The sequence below is a fragment of the Gallinula chloropus genome (genome assembly GCF_964237585.1).
Source record: "Gallinula chloropus genome assembly, chromosome: 5".
NCBI classification, from domain to species: Eukaryota; Metazoa; Chordata; class Aves; order Gruiformes; family Rallidae; genus Gallinula; species Gallinula chloropus.
In genome coordinates, this window is record NC_140090.1 from 7,558,200 (window position 1) to 7,575,988 (window position 17,789).

General features: G+C 37.7%; 1 protein-coding gene across 1 annotated transcript in view; it reads left to right on the forward strand.

Annotated features, from left to right (window-relative positions):
- Positions 1 to 17,789, forward strand: part of TMEM163 (transmembrane protein 163) — a gene marked incomplete at both ends in the record, with an annotated part of 91,861 nt that overhangs the window by 39,945 nt on the left and 34,127 nt on the right. Inside the window, 2 exons of the mRNA XM_084265292.1 lie at positions 14,365 to 14,408; positions 15,538 to 15,629. Of these exons, the coding sequence (XP_084121418.1) occupies positions 14,365 to 14,408; positions 15,538 to 15,629 (136 nt within the window). The remainder of the gene's footprint in view (positions 1 to 14,364; positions 14,409 to 15,537; positions 15,630 to 17,789) is intronic.

Below are 17,789 nucleotides of genomic sequence, written 5' to 3' on the forward strand. Positions count from 1 at the left end.
GTAATGATTTTCTTTGAAAATACAAGCCTATAAACATATACATATAGCATAAAGATTGGCTACTGGATCAAAAATCTCCTTGGTCAGAAAGCCTTTATATTTGCCTTAAGTTACTGCGAATCCATTTTACAAATATGATTAGGGCTAACTGTCTATAATATATGTGTTTTCAATTATAATTTTTATTTTATCTAATAGTATCATTAATCAAGTTATCTCTATAATTTCACAGGAAATTTTTAGAATTTTTTACCTCACTCTCTTCAGAATGGGAAATTTGTAAACTTAGGCTGAGTTACAAACACAGTCAAGTATATAAAGGTTAGATAATCATGTACTATAAATAAGCATATCTGAAGAACATGATGTAAATTTGCAGTGTCTGACACTTTGGACAAGATCTTCTCCCATGCATGCAGTCAAGTTATCATGAAATACACTGTGAGGTGGAGTTGTAATGCTCCAGAACTCACAGTAATTTTTTTTTATTATTTTGCACAGGCAATAAAAAGTACCTGCTTCTTTCCACTTCCCAAAAGTCAGTGACTTTTTTCTCATACAATATTATTAAATGTAGTAATAAAGCTTACTTGTTTGAGTGTTGCAGTATCTTCTGACTTGAGAGCTGACCTGCTTGGAGGTAGAGGCAAAATATTTTTTAGTCTTCTCTCATGCTTCTACAAAGATATCTAAATTCTATGTATTAACTTTAGATCGTTTACATTAATTTCACACTGCTAATTTGATTCTTAATTTTGTTTTTAAAGTGGCTTCCTTGGCTTTTCATTAATTTCTGTTGTCTGCAAAGCATGCTTAACGTTGTAGTATGGCTGGAAAGAAGAGATGATTAAGAGCAGGGGAAACAATACAATAATTTGTGAACTTCAAAGGGTGTCTTACCTGGGAAGGAGGCTGAGAGATCATCAAAAGCACTAAGTTAACATAGTTGGAGCTATAATTGAATATGAAATTCCTATCCTGGTTTGGAAGGCTTTGCGAAAGGAACATCTTTTCTTCATCAGGCCGCAGGCAGCTCAAATCACCAGGGGCAGGGGTGTTTGCGTCATTGAGGGAATTGGACCGAAGCTGCACTGGTGCATCAGGCCAAGAAAGTTCAAAGCCTTTCTTCACCAAGAAGGGAAGTGGTAACTTCACACAGTCAGAGTAGTGAGCATGACATGTTTGGCCAATGTGAAATGCTGCGATAGTGTTAGAGTTCTCAGGAATCGTCTTAGACTGAAGGATGAAGGTTGGTGACTACATATTAGAATTAATGGATTTTTTTAAGTAAAAATCCAGCATTCTGGTATTAGTAATTCCAGGTTTCTCCTTTTAGAATTAAACAAGTATTCTCAATGTTATTTACAAATGGGAAAAAAGTATCATTGGTTGATGCATGAAGCAAATGAATGACTAGATACTGGCTGCTCTCTGAACTCAGAGCAGATGAGGTTCTAAGAATGATAAAAATGTGTGTGTTTTTTCCCTTTCAATAATCTGAAGAAATGTTTGGATAAAATTTTCATTGCCAGCAAAAAGTTTTAGAACTGTTGGTGTCATGATTGCAGAAGGTACATCAACCCTTTTACTTCTGCTCCTGGCAGAAAACCTGAGACTGGACTTTCAGGGACTTTGCTTATCATTTTAGAAAAATTAAGACAGGAGAGTTTACATAACTCCCTGGATTGTTGGTGCTTAGGGTCTTCCACTGAAAAAATCATTACATGTCAGTTCCACTTTAAACATTCCCTGTATATTGAAATGTTTCTTTATAGTTTTGATGCAGTTTCATCACCCACCCCCCCCTAAAACAACAGAAAAACACCACAAAAAAAGTAACAGTAAAAGCCTTTTGTATGTTAAAAGAAGAAGTATATGCTGGTTGCTGTAAAGGGGACTGTGTCTCTAATGCTTCAAGGTCCTGTTCCTCAGAGTAAATGTGCACAGTAATTGATGTGGTTTTATTGCCATGCCTACATGTTGTAAATAGCAACTTTGTAATATCCTCATGTCTTACCACATTTTTTCTGATGTTACCTGGACAATTTTTTTTTTCCAAATAAATCCAGTTCATCTCATGGAGACAGGATTGGAAGTTCTCAGTTACTTTGATCGGAATTCGTAGTAGACGTGTCAAGACAATTACTCTGAAATTGGATAGGCACAAAGTAGTGTCATCATTTGCTATCTTTTCTATTAGTTTGAGAACTCTGCATCTTTCAGGGAAGCTGTTACAATCTTCCTGGTCTTGTGAATTGCTGAGTAGGATTTTCTGCTGCTACCTGTTGTCAAGATTCTGCAACTAGAAGAATAGTGTAATAGTTTTTGAATGTTTTTATTAGAAAATCAGCATTAGATGTTCCCACGCATTAAAAAATTACTTCCAGAGCTTAATTAAAACGCACAGTGCAAAGGGTATTTGTTATTGAGACTATACATTTTATTGTAATTTTTACTTAATTGCTTAGAGCCCATAGTTAATACATTGGGTTTGCTTTCAGCTTGTATACAAACCCTGTCTGCAGTGCCATTTTGTGTGTGCATGTGTCTCTGTCATTCTTGTGGCAGAGCATCTCCATATTGCTTCACTGAAGCAGGATTGATGACAGCCTCCTTTATTGCAGCCCTTAGCAATAGATTGTTAAGATTAGTGCATTGTCTGAGGAGGAGATTTGTCTGAAGGTTTGCAGTTCCTTCCTACAGTTAAATTCAACAGAGACACATCAGGCAGTTGCTTCTCTCCCAGAAGGTTTGTTTATATTCTGGCCTAGAAAGATAAAAAAGGTAACACAGATTATTCCTTCTCTTTCTTGTTTTCTTTCTGACTTCTGATTTGTTTAGAAGAATTGTCTGTGTTCAGAACTTGGATGTTAAATTAAGTTGGTGTAAGAAGAGTGATTTTTCATTGCTTGGTGACCTGTATTAATGGAGCATTAATAATCCAGCTCAAACTTTAAGATTTCTTTACTTTCCACCAGCTGTAAGTAAAGAAGCAAAGCAAGAGCCTTCTGTGCGTTAGTTATTGGGCTGAAATCCTGCTAACAACACACCTGTCTTAAAGTGCCTGTCTTAAAGATTTATACTGGTATGGCTTCCTACCTTCTTTTTTGGGCTTACAAAATGGTCTTCATTAAGAAGCGATCAGGAAACATAATTTCCTCTGTGCTTAGAGAACTCCAATAAATGGCTTTATACATATTAAATCCTAGCTTCATCACTATTTTGTCCCTCAGAGCCCTGTTGACTTGGTCTGAAGTCAGTATGTTCACCAGTTCTCAGACACAGTGAATAGCAATACATAAGCTTCCAGTTCTCTCCCTTCTTTATCAAGTACGTTTTACTTGCAGTTACCTGAACTTTTTAACCAGTTTCTGCAATTGTGTAAAATTGTGACAGTTTTCCAAATTCATTCTTGTTCCAAAATAAATATTACTTTATCCCAAAATAGCTCTTCTATGTTTGAGCTTTGATGATTTGTTAAATATGCTGCATACAACAATTCTTGAACATACAGGCCAGGAAAGGGACTGCAAGTGATTTTGCACTTTTTAATCTGCAGGTTCTTGAAGTTTGGGATTGCTGCTGTGTGAGTCTGGCAAGCGTAGGGTGTTAAATGGTGGGAATTGGAATCTTCAATTGTTAAAACTGGAGATTAAATGGAAAGATTTAATGGGGTATGCAGTAGCTTATTTCCTGTCAAGTAGTACCTAGAAGTGTCCTTTGCATGATGTGCTCTGTGTTCAACATCTTCACCTCTGAGAATGGGCCCTCAGGCTCCTACATACTGAAACAGGCTGTATGTCTACAGCTGGAGAAGTCTAATCAATGTCTTCTCCTGTGGTTAGGTATTTAAAACTTTTTGAACCAAAAAGCAACTTTAAATTTTCTAACATGTATGTAAAAGCCAGGGTTAAAAGCTTCCCTGCTAATTCACTGAAATGTCTGGAATGGTTTGCATTCTTAATCTCACTTTGTAAAAAGAGAATCTCTGTAATATTGTGCTATATTCTGGCAGCCAGCTTAATTGTATTTGGCAGTTTGTTTTGGTTCTGTAGCAATTTACGAGCCATCTAATTAAAATGGGGGGTACCATGATATGTGACTTATCTCCAAAATTGATAGGAATGATGAAAAGGCTGTGAAAATAAATAATTGTTTTTCAGCAACCAAAGCTTTTCAGTTCAAATCTCTGCTGGTTTTAATATTTCTAAGGTCATTAAAAATGCTCAGAAACCAAATATTTAATGTGAGATTAAATGTCACGAACGAGAATTCCTTCTGGTCTTGTCTTCACATACCATGTTCCATTCTTTGCATGTGCAGGAAACCTATGCATAGAGAAATAACAATATGCCTCCTTTTTCTTTTCTTTTTTAAATTTAGTATTTTTGTATTTTATTTACTTATGATAAGGAAAACCTATCAATCTTTCCATTGTGACACTCCTCTTGTGTTGTTCTCACAGACAATTCGACTTTTTAAAAGGATACAACTTTTTAAAAGGGTAGACAAAAGGATTCAATTTTTTAAAAGAATAGACAATGTCAGGACAAGGGGGAATGGATTAAAACTAAAGGAAGGAAGGTTTAGATTAGATATTAGGAGGAAGGTTTTTACACAAAGAGTGGTGAGGTGCTGGAACAGGCTGCCCAGAGAACTAGTGGATGGATGCCCCATCCCTGGAAGTGTTCAAGGCCAGGTTGGATGGGGCCCTGGCTTGTGTAGATCCAGGCCTGGAGGTTGGTGGCCCTGCCTGTGGCAGGGGGGTTGGAGCTCTATGATCCTTGGGGTCCCTTCCAATCCATGCCATTCCATGATTCTATAATTCTATGATTCTAATAGATGGATTCAGTTGTGCCATTAGTCCTTGGCTAGAGTAGGAAGTGTTAGGGAAGGCACCGATCCACTTGGAGAGAAAAAGTGGGCCAGAGCTGCGTCCGATCTGACTTCCAGGCTAGAGTGACCATTCCAAGTCCTGGGATCCACTGAATCACAGATGGGCTCCAGCCAGGGCCTCACATTTTTAAATCCCAAATGGGTATGTGCAAATGATTTGTTCTATTTCTGTTTATCTTAAGAACAGAATTTCAGGACTTAACCACCTGCTAGCTGAGGGAGGAACCAGACAAAAATACCAAGGAAAGTGACAAGCAAGTATCTTATTTTACCTTTGTTCCTTCTGACAGATTTCCTGTTGCAATTGTGTGATTCTTGCAAAAAGAAAAAACCACAACCCACAGATAAATAATTACACTAGAAATCATGTTTTGGTTTTTTGTTTTGTTTTTAAAGTATGAGCCTGTCTACATGTTCTCATTTAGTTTTTAATAATTATTTTGGCTGTTTTCATTATTGTGTGTCCAACTGACAATTTTTGTGTGGACCCATTATTCTGTGTCCCAAATTCAGTACTTTTCAACGGTATCTAAAACAAGGGATGCTTAAAAATAGTCATGGGTCTCCCTGCATTTGTGTTTCAGCAGGGTCTGTAATAACCTATTGATGGGCGTGCACCATTCATATCAGTTTCAATAATTATAATTACATCATACCAATGCAAGTTAAAGGACAATACAAAATTATTTTTAATATGACTGTTTTCCCAGCACTTGATACACTTCTGAAGTACTGCTACATTTCTGTATAAAAGGACACCTGCTTTGATTTTCAGAAGTCTGTTGAAATACTTCTAGTATAAAAATAGATTATCTTACAACTGTTAAGTTAGGGGAATGCCATAAAAATGATGCTGATCACTTCTAATTGGGTGACAGTTTTCAGTGAAGTTTGCATTGCTAAAAGTTAAAGTAGTGCTTTGAGAATATCAAATATCATAAAAGGCAAATCACTATACTAATCACTTTATTCAAACATGTAAGATAATCATGGTGCTTGATGTCACTAGATGCTTCCATATGGTAAAATGATGTGTGTATAGCAACCTGAAGTGCGGAAATACTTTTGTTCCATTGTATAACAACCATAAAAAAGGGAATGCTTAAGGGTTTTGTCGACAGTTACTTACTAAGACAGTATGATGTGTGAGACTATGACAACCACATGGACCTGGATGCTTTTTCAAACAATTATGCTTCCTCTTCAAAGTCTAGTTGTTCTAGCTATTAAACTTATTCTACATCCCTGATCTTCAAATATCTCCTAAGATCCCTGATCCAGTTCTGTTTCCTTATTCATGAACTAGGTAGACTAATTATGTGGTTTGATTTATTCTTTGAGGTAGTTCCAAATACATGTCTATAATGACCTAAAAAATATAACTCTCTCCACAGACATGCTGAATTAAAGAGTTAAAATCCATCAAATAAAGGAAATAGATTGTAATATTTTTGGAAAACACTCTATGGTAAATACAAAATTTTGCTATTCACTGCTGCATCCATTGAGCTCACTAATGCTTTACTGAAATTCTAGGGAAAAAGATATTTAACCAAAAATTTGTATATTGACATTCACATGCAACTCCAGTGAAAAGATTATGATAATTATGTTGTAACTAGAAACTTCACCTGTGTTGTGTTGTGGACAGCAGATTGTAAGAAAAGGTTCTTGCAGTTAATGTAGGAGAGTGGGAATTTACCCAGTGCTTTTGTGGACTTGTTCGAAATACTCACCACAGCTAAAATGGGTTTCTTTTCTCCAAGTTCAAAGGCGGCCAGGAAGAATCCAATTTGTAGATTTATACCACAGATAGATTGTTGTTTTTTTCCCCCTTATATTATTTTAAGATCTCTATCTAAGGTACAGGATAGTTGGAATACGTCTAGAAGAAATCCAACATGTGGCAAAGCTAACTAAATCCTCTCCTAATCTTAATTCTCTATGTTGCACTCCAGTCATGCAATTTATATGGAGTAGAGGTTACACTGTAGTGTGATTCCAGGTGTTTAAAGCTGTGTTATGTTTGTCTGCTGGTGTGAGGAAAGCTGGATGATTATTTATGTTTTTAAGAAGTACTTTTAAATTGGACTTGCATAGTTTTTTAACAGCAGCAACGATTTTTTTTTCTTTTTTAATGCTTTTGATGCCTGATGTGTCACAACTATTGAAAAGACAATTAACAGTCAAGTCATGATTTAAATAGTAGCAGGGAAAAAATAAATAGTATGCTGAATCTGGAGGTTTGGCATTTGGAGTTTCAGATATATTTCATTTAGTCTAAATTTGGCAACCTTCAAGTTAAGCATGTTTTTAAAATTAAACCACTAGTTGTCTCTATAGTAGTGGGGAGAAATAATGGAGGATTGGGGAATGTAGTTCTCACTGGTTGTGTTCTTTTAAATGTGGTTATGTTCTAAATAAAAGCTGATTAGCAATATTTTTTTTCATATAGACACCAATACATAGCACAACCAGCAATCATTTATTTGTTGTGAGTTGTGCTGCAGTTAGCCTGGATCATTGCATGTGAATTCTGTGGCAGTGTGTATCTCAGCTGTAGCTTGTGTATGATATTATTTATCTTTTTGAAAGGATCTCCATGTCTTTTCAATGTGACCACAGGTCAAGAACATACCAGAACCCGAGAATAACAGCAGTATTTCAGGTGTTTATTAAGAATTAAAACCCTTCAATAACCAGTAAAATTGCTTAGCCAATATCCAACCTATTACAGCTTTGGGGATACACGGATAAGATATGAGCTCACAGAATCTCTGTGACTTTTCTGGAAACTCAGTTGAGTCAGATAAGCATTTACAAACCTTCAGCTCAGTCTTCTGGCTTATTCTGTTAGCTTGGGTAAAACCTGTTTTAAATCAGCTGACCAAACTCCCAAGATTAAATTCTTTTTGCTGGGTAGCATCCGAATGCTTCTTTGCTAACTTTGCCTCCAGTCAGTAAAACACAAAGGATGAGGGAAACGTTGCCTTTGGAGAGTCTCCTAGGTCATTATATCTGGAATACAGCAAGTTACAAATCTTGGCCACAGGGCTTTAGAAACTGCTGGTTTGTATGTCTGATATCACTCGACATTTCGGGTCATTTGTGGCTATTTTAGCCAACATACCACTTGTTCCTTGTCCCTGTCTCCCTGTTCCTTTGGTTTTGGAAGCTAGTTTTGTGCTTGAAATTATAAGGCCTGTGCATTTTAGGTATAACCTGTAAAAGCTGCCTTGGTAAATGAGCAGTTAAGCATATTTGCAACATTCTAGACCGTTTTGGTTGTTATATTTGGAGTAGGGGCATCAATAATAGATTCATTAAAAGACAGTGTGCTTTAATGTCATTGCACTGAGTTATTTTGGGTGATTCAAATAACCTCATTTGAAATACAACAGATTAAACTATGCACCAGTATGTTCAACTGCAGAGAATTTGCACCATGTGCCTGGAAGAAAAAATAGTACATTTCTTATAGATCTTCAGGTGTTGTTATTCCTGTTCTTAAATGCACACGTATGCATTTAGTATCCTGATAAAGCTCAAATGGAGCTATAACATATGGGCCCTCTTTTAGTTCCTGCCCCCTGGAAAGCCAAAACTAAGCAAAAATACCATTCGTCCTCTTTTTTTGCATTTATTTGTGTTCTTTTTTTGAGATGATCTTGTTTGAAAACAGAAGGTTGGCACCTGAGAAAGGAAGCACGGGAGTGTGTGAAGCAGTGGGATGCTGGACAGGAGGGGTCCTGCTTTCCCCCAGAACTGGCAGTGCAGTGCAGTGCTCTGCACAGAACTTGCACATAACATAATATTACCCCTGCATGGACTTTTGAACAATCCTGGAAATTGCTCTGAGCTCTGTCTTATTGGACTCTCCTTCTTTCCCTATACAAATGGTTTCTCAAGGTCATCTCTAGCTGTGTGGGAAAGAGTGATACACAAAATTGACTGCTTTGGTGTATTTGGCTGTTGTATACTCATTAAAGGTGGCAAGGAAGGTCTGTTGTATATACAAGTTATTTCAGCAGCTGTTAAATGAGAGCCTGGGAGTTATTTTTTCTGAAATCAGGAACAGATTTACCCTTGGGGTGTGTGTGTGTGTGTGTGTGTGTGTGTGTGTGTGTGTGTGTGTGTGTGTCTCCATCACTTAAGGTTTGCTTGGTTTTTTTGTATTACTGGTATGCTCTTGGGGACTGTCTACTGTGTGTTGTAGAGAAAGATGGCTCACTGTTTTCTCCACATGGCTAACTTTTTCATCATTCAATCAGTAATACTTCTGTTGTTTATTTCTTTTGTTAGTTTGTTTTGGTAGGATTATTTCATAGTTCAGGACTCAGAAGTCCTGCTTGGGCTGTTCAGTTCTGGGTGATCTTTTAGTAGTGAATGGGAAGATGAAAACAAGTTAAACAGAAGGGAATGAGGAGACCAAGTAAGTTTTAGGACTGCACTGCTTTGCTATTCTTTGAGATTGTTGTGATTGGTGAGCACCACACTATAATTTTCCTACAGTCTGGGAAATCTGTGTCCAGGCTCCTGTATGAAAGCCAGTACTGCAAATATTTAACCCCTGAAATGGAAGTCTTCTGATCTTTTACCATGAGGCACCGATGCAGCCACAAGATATATCCCAAAGACATGTGAACTAAAGTGAATGAAAGGAGAACTGATGCTTAATTCTTGGATATCTTGCAAATAACTTTGCAAGAATCATGAATATAGGTTTTTTTTTTAAAAAAAAAGAAAAGATCTGAAATTGAAAAATTAAGAAACAAATTATTTAAGGTAGAAAAGGCTGGAGTCAGAGGTGATAACTTACTGGTTTTGCTAATGTGTCAGCAAACTGGAAAGAATTGCTTGGATTAAACACAAAGGAAAATTTTGCACAAAGCCATGCAGTTTTACTGTTTCTATAGTAAGAAATGGGAAAATCTTCAACTGATATACACTGTTGTAGTTCACTGAGTAAAATGAAGTTACAGAAGTTTGCAGCTGCTTGACCATTGCAATAGTTACAAACAAACAAAAGCTATTATCTGTGTAAAAGAAGGAGATGGTAAAGCTGATTGATTAATACTTTTCTGGGGATTGTACTTTCTTTTTGAAGGAAGTACTAAATCCCATATTCCTTAGCTTTATTGCTTTTGTACGCATTTAGAACCCAGAAGATTCATCCCTGCCTACAGTCCAGGTGATGGTAGATACAGACTGGGAGATGCAGCAGCTGCTCTGAAGTGTATATAATTGGTACATAAAAAAATCAGAAAGTGGAAAAAGAAAAAGCTAGAGAAGAAACAGGGGTATTTTCCCCAGTTTATACTTACATCAGCATGGTATTGAACTGATTTTGTATAGATAGGTTTGGTTCAGTTTTGGGATAGAAATATGAGTGTAGGAACATGACATTGATAGCTTTAGATCTGCCTGTGTAGATTAGATTTGAAATACTGGATGTTTAGTGGCCATTTGTAGCTAGTGCACTGATAGCAGAAATTCTGGGCATGTGCATAAAGAGTCTTAAATCTTGCTCTACCAAAATTTCACTGTGAGGTGAAGTTGCCTGAGCAAATGTATGTGTACCTGTTGGTCCAGGTCAGTACAGTTCATTACAAGTATTAAAGGTATCGGAGTCATGTCTGTTCTTTGCCTTCTGTCATTGTGAGGGATTTTTTTGGTAGGTTTTTAAAAGTATTATCATTTTGGTGTTCTGTGCTTGGAATGGATTTATGTCAGAACACTTATTGTAACACTATTATTTGATGTTTTAGCAACACTGGGTGATGAAAACAGACAGTATTTCAGTTTCACTTCTGATTCAGTACAACTTCCAGTTCCGATTGCTTGTGACTCTGTACAACCTGCAAGATATGCACAGTAATGTAAACAGAAATAAATCCAGTGCTTTCAGTGATGTTAAGATTGCCTACCTGATTTCTGCTAAGTGCAGGCTGTGTGCTTTGAAGCTGTGACATTGTACATACTGACATCCAGGTGTGTCTTTCAAAAAGGTTAATTTCAAAGTGAACATGATGGACAGAGTAGCTGTTTCTCTGTACCTTCTCTCATTTGAAGCCAGACTCATCCCTGTTTCGGTGAACTGGAGGCAGAGTTAATTCCCTGTCCTATTTCTTGCCTCCTACGTTTCTGCAAAACATGTTCTCTTCCAACATAGAGAAGGAAGTGAGAGGCCTGGGGTCGCTGCAGAATCCCAGCTCTCTTGAAACACATTTTAGGTGGATTAAACCTGGCAAAAGCTGGTGAGAGACTATATGGCTGAAGAGTGAAATTGGAATTCTTTTGTAGGGTTAGAGCCCCTAGTTACAAGATTTTTGAGGTACATGGAAACTAATTTTCTTGAGGGTAGAATGTGTGAAATGGGGCATTTTTCTTTATTTGGAATCACTTTGGAGGAGGTGAAGGAATTACAGCAAAATCTGACCTGTGGGTTGGCAGACTTCACAAATTGATGTTGCTGTGCAGGTGGAGGCACTGGTAGATTTGTGGCTTACAGTGCTGGCTCTATTTTTAGTTTCTGACTGCTTGCAAGTTCCGTTCACAAATGTCAGGGAAATGCATTATGTTTACCTGCTTTATTGGAGAGGTAATAAAATGCTGTCTGGTTGAGCCAATAAAATAGCTAAAAGCAGGCTCCCACAGTCATGCCAGGGTAGCTGCTAAATGTTTATGGTAGCTCCATAGGATCGTTAAACTACCCATGCTGTTTTTTCCTCGTTACTTGTTTCCCACCATTCTACTGATTCAATACACAGTTTAGGAATCTGGGAATGTTTTACATCGGAGGGTCACCTGGGAATAACTGTAAATATGTATGGAGAAGAAGAAAGGTGAGGCTTCAGTAAAAGCTCAGTGATCCATCCCTGCAGTGCAGTATGTTGCTCCTGGAGCACAGCAGTGGTACTGGAGGCATAAGGACCACTGGTTATTCCTTTGTCCAGGGGTCTTCAATTCTTGGATGCTAAGTATTTCCCTAAATATCCTTTCAGCTGCAGTACCTAGAATGGAAAGCAGTTGTCTTTAGAGGATGTGGTCAGTCTGTACCCTGTCAGCCAATATTAGAGTTGCTTTCTCTGCCATAGATCCTAAACCCATGGACAAATGTCCCATTTAAACTGGGGTGACTCACTGGTGAGCTTTGTGACTGTACTTGCTAGCTAGGACTATTAATGTGCTCAAGTTGGGGCTGAAGGTGCTTTAACGTTGTTATTGGAATCTGAAAGACAAATGGGTTCTTTTTCCCACTAGAAAACCAATATGTAAATAAATACTATCACAATATATATCTCCAGTCACTACTACTTTTATTATGGCCTTTTACCTCTACAAGTTAGTATTGCAGGGAGTCATTCCTCCAGTTGTATTCACTAGCTAGCAAAAATGTTTGAGCAGGCTTGTGGCACTGTTAGTTAATACATGTTTTCCATTACTGTTTTAGATATCTCAAGCCAAACAGATTGTGTGTTAGTGCTGTGGATATTCACTGTGGTAGAATACATAAAAATACAGACAGCTCTCATGCTGAAGACCTTATGCTTTAAATACACCAAATATGCCCCTATGAGCATTCTTAAGGTGTAGCTATCTGTATGCCCTTCATCACCTGTAGAAATTATATTCCCTTTCTAAGGGAACCACAGAGTTAATTTGGTTTAGGACTGGATTAGAGCATGGAAAAAGCTGGCAATTTCATAAAAACTGAGAAGCTAATTCCACTACAGAGGCAAGCTAGAAATAGAAGTAGGAGTAAGAGTGTGGCTTTGAACTGCATCATATGAAAGCAGCAACGACAGGAACATTGCAAGCTTGTGTGTACCTGTGAATGCCCCTTTCTTTTTGATGCAGTTCTGCAGTTTTTGAAACTGTATGCCTCCTTAGAGGCATGCAATGGAAAATTGATAGGTGATATATGATTATGCAGTGAAGTGCCAAACTTGCAGCTGGATCGCTGTAAGTTAGCATCAGCTTGTCAAGTATGAGTCTTCCCTGGTATGTCTGACCAAGAAACATGGCCTCTTTTTTCACCTAGGAGATGCATTGTAGTTTGGGTTGGAAGGAACCTTTAAAGGTCATCTAACCCAGCCTCTCCTGCAAGTAGATCAGCTTGCTCAGAGCCCCATATGATCTGACATTGAATGTTTCCAGGGATGGGGCATCTACTAGCTCTCTGGGCAATCATTTCCAGTGTTTCACCACCTTCACTGTAAAAAAAATTCTTCCTTGTACCTAGTCTAAATCTACCCTCTTTTAGTTTAAAACCTCTTGTCCTGTTGAAACAGGCCCTGCTAAGTTTATCCCCATCTTTCTTTGACCCCTTAAAAGTACTGAAAAGCTGCAATAAGGTCTCCCTGGAGCATTCGCTTCTCAACCCCAACTCCCTCAGCCTGTCTTTATAGGACAGGTGTTCCATCTCTCTCTGATCACTTTTGGGGCCCTCCTGTGGACCTACTCCAACAGGTACAGAGGACCCCAGAGCTAGATGCAGTACTGCAGGTGGGGTCTTACAAGGGTGGAGTAGAAGGTGAGAATTAAAAGAAATGGGAGTCTGTGAACTTGAAGACTTTACCTTGTGTTTTGGCCAACTGTAATGATAAATTCCAAATATTTGTGATATCTGGCGTGCTTCTGGCCACAGCTAAGTCTTAGATCAATGATAAAAGGGTTGGGTTTTTTTTTTTTCCAAGGTTTAATTTTCTGTCTATCCAGATAAGTGCCACAGAACTGCAGCTTGCTGTTACTGAAAAGAACAGTCAAACCATAGTGGCTCTGTTTTTCCAAGCTGTTCTAATGAATACTGAAAATCAGATACTGTATTTGTCAGCCTAAGATTGACAAAGTTGTTGATGAGTCTGGATGGTTTTTATGTTCAATTGTTATTTTTACAAAAACATGTTTTGCTTAGTAAGTTAGCTGATATGTGATTATAAAAGGGTAGTAAAATGAATCCTTTTAGGCCTTATTCTGAGCTCTCAATATTGGAACTAGAGTGCTGTGCATTTTAGTCAGGAAGCAGGAAGCAGTCCTGTTCTTAATTGACAGACTACAAAACACGGCAAGAAGGTTATTGCTGCTCAATGCTTGAGAGCCTGACATAGCCATAGTGGTGCTGTTAGCTGCTGGGAGAGTTGCAGTTTGATTCAGTCCTGTCTCGAGGTGAAGGCTGTGGTTTCAACATATTTCTACTCAAAACTGTATCTGCAACGCAGCATGTCTCATAGACTGTTTCTGAATGCTATGCTAAGGTCTGCCCCATTATGGTTTTGAAGAAAGAAAAGCATCTCTCAAGAGCCCAACCATTTCCTGCAGCACAAGCCCTTTCTTCTAGACCTTTTTAAAGTGCCAATCAGGTCGTTCAACCCATGTATTGAAACTAGTTTTGCAGTGCTTGGGCAGGAGAAGAAGGGATGCAAAAAGGATTTGAAGTGATTCTAAATAATATTTTCTTTCCTTCAGCTGTCTCCGTAATGAGGTACAGTGCATCATCATTTGGATTTGCTGTAAGTAGAGATACAATTTCAATATTCTCTACCTTTTCTAATGGACTTTTTCTGAACTTGAAATACTGTATTTTTTTTTTCTTACTGTGAGTTCATGGCAGGGTGAGCAAAGTCAATGATGGATTAGAAAATAATAACCCTGGAAAGGATAGTAAAGATACTTTCATTATATTTTGTCAGTTTCTGACTAAAGTCTTATACTAGTTTTAATATCAATACCTATATTTTGTCATTGATACTATCCTCCAGATATGGTTTTCTCCTACAAAATCTCTCAGCTTAATCTGTTCTGTTGTTGAACTTGAGCCAAATTCTCATGTTCCCTTTTGAACTTTGTGACCCTTTTTCTATTGAAATCTGTAGTAAAACTCCTATTGACTTTGGGATGACAACTTTCTTTTCTAGTAATTGCTGTGAGTTTCCTAACTAGTGGCAGAGAAAAAAAAATGAAAATATTCCTAATGACAAGCCTGTAACAAATTTCAAATATATTGGCTTTTGCTTTCAAATTGGAAGGTTAGATTGACTCTGTAGAAAGTTTGACTTGAGGATGAAAGCTCTTGTGGTGGGACAGGCCTGTGTTTTGGTGTTACCTAACAAACTTTGATTTACTGGAAGTACAAACGTGGTAGACTTGCTGGTGATAGAGAATATGAAATCTGGATACAGTGGGATGTTGAAAAAAGTTAATATTTTCTTGCTTTGAAACAAAACCTTGTATGGCAGAAAACTAGTGAGTTTGAAGGAAAAAGGAATGCTGGAGGGGCATATTCAAACACCTTTTTTTAAAGAGTCTTTGCATAAGAATCATATTAATATTTTAACTCATGTCATGCCACAGTGGCTGACTTAGTGTTAGGTTTGGTTTTGTTTTTTACTTCTCAGCTGGCAATGGATTACAAATGAAAAAGTTTTAATCCTTTGATTGATTTACTGAGCTCTGAATTGTATCATTGTGCAATAATACATGGCAAAAAGAAGATCAATTTAATAAAAGTAAATCCTGCTTTCATTAAAATGGTTTATTTGAAGCTGCTTTTTGCCTGTGCAGCAGGATAGTAAATGCATTACTGTTGGTACAGGGCACATTTAATGGCCCACAAAACAATTGACTCTGTGTCTCTTTCAGTTTGATGCTACCCTGGATGTTTTGTCATCAGCGATAGTTTTGTGGCGTTACAGCAACGCAGCTGCTGTGCATTCTGCACACAGGGAGTACATGTAAGTACACTTAATTACTTTTGGCTTTGATAGAGGCCTGCAGAGCTTTTGCTGTCAAGCTGTGATGCTACAGATTCCAGAGCTTTGACAAAAACCATTTTGTCATGTCAGCAAGTATTCCTTCCTTCTGCCAACTTACTGTTTGGTCCCAAACATATAGCCTTTCCTTAGGCAAGCCTCCATGTGATTCAGATTTTCAGTTTCTTTTTAGCCAAAACAGTAATTGCTATGGCTTTGAGGGTTCCTCCTGCCCCTTGTAGCATCTGTATCAAATGAGCTGTATTTGCAGTCTGTAAGGCATTTGTAAATATTTTGTTTTACCCCTTATTCCATTATTCTTCCTAGTGTTTGATTTTCGAATTGATGCTTGTATTATATTTGTGCTTCCTTTAGCAAGATTGGAATATGAACTCCTCTTTGAATGTAAGGCATTTCAACTGCTAGTGATATTATTAGAAGTTAAGGTTACAGAACAACTGATAAGCTTGAGCTTGTATCAAAGATGTGATAGTAGGGTGACACAGTTTATTGTGACTGCTGTACAAAAAGAGAGATGCCCTTTTTATTGCAGAGATATTGAGTTTTGGTAAGTAAGAACATATCAATACTTGCATGTTGTCTTTATGGAAAAAAGTGTATGCTTGCAAAGTAAGTATATTTAATGATGGCTATATGGATTCAAGGGATAAAAACATCTTTAATTTGCTGTGCAGTATTGATTACAGTGGAAATTTTCTGCATCATTGTGTGTTTCTATATGCCATGCTTGTGGTAGCGGAGATGAGGTGGAGGTTGGCTCAAGAATTGTTCTAGCTAGTGTGTAAAGATAACTTTAACTGAGATTTTGGGTACATCTAGATGAAGAATTGTAGGACATCATCTGCTTTGGTTTTGTTCTGTGCTGCCATTGCTATCGGTGTCCCATCTGGCTTGTTTGAAGATAGTTCAGCTGTCCCTTGGAATGGAATACAGTTTTAGGATAAGGGGGGATAAGGTAGCTTTCATTCTGAAGCACTTCTGATGAAGTCTCTTCTACAAGAAGGGAAGCCTGAGGAAACTGAGCTTTTACATAACTGGTAGGGTCAAGGTGGTTTGGGTTTTTTTTTGTTTGAAAAAAAAACACACAGAGGGGACTATAACTTGTCTTCACAGTCCTTTCCTGAAAACTAAGAAAAGATTAAGCAGTGTTTTTGCATGCATTAACTCAGCCTCATGCAACAGCTTGCCAGTGCTGTGAGTTCCTTTCTGGCAGGGCTCCATACATAACAGTTTGGAATAAAAGGCCATGGAAGATTGATGTGGCATTGATTCATAAAAATAAATCCAGAAATATGTGATTAAAATTAGTCTTCCTGCACAAATTTGGAGATCTTAACAGACATTTCCTGAGTATCTTGCTTTTGTGGGCGTCCACAGAGATTCCTGTCAACATTCAATTAACATATTTTTGAAATCTCCTTCTGCTGAGCTTTTTCAAGTGAACCTTGTAAAGTGCTTTATAGAGAAAATAAATCCCAATACAAAAGGAGAATCAACATATCCCTATGGCTAAGCCAGCAAAGTGAACAAATAAAGTAGAAAACATATTTTCCTGCTTTTTATGCTCATTTTTAATTTGCTTTCATCTAATCCCTCTGCTTTACATAAGGCTAAATTAAGTCAATGAATTACTTGCCATGCCCTCTAGTTAAAGACAGCTAAGATTACATGATGTGATCAGTACTGAGTGAAAGAATGTTACCGTATGCTGGGAATATGAATCACTGGATAAGCAGTCTGGTTATCCCTACTTTTCTGGAACTGACAGGAGAATCATCACAGTACCAGTACCGACAAGTAAAGCGATGGTTGAGTCTCTTAAGGCAATTCTTACTGTGTCTGACTTCTGAGGGAGACACATTTCTAATTTCCTGTTGTGTTTAATCAATATCTTGCTGGAAAGACTGCACATCATTATTCTTTCCTCCATGCTGGGAAACTGTTGCGTGACTCCTCTTGGCTGCTTTTTTACCTTTTCTATAATATTTGCATTATACGTGCTGTAACTTCACCTGGTCTTTCACAGTCCTTGCTTTCTGTGTGACAGTGTCTCAGTGGGTAAGGGCTGCTCTCAGAATCCTGGACAAACTCCTGTAGGTGCTTAGGTCGTGGTCTGTGTTA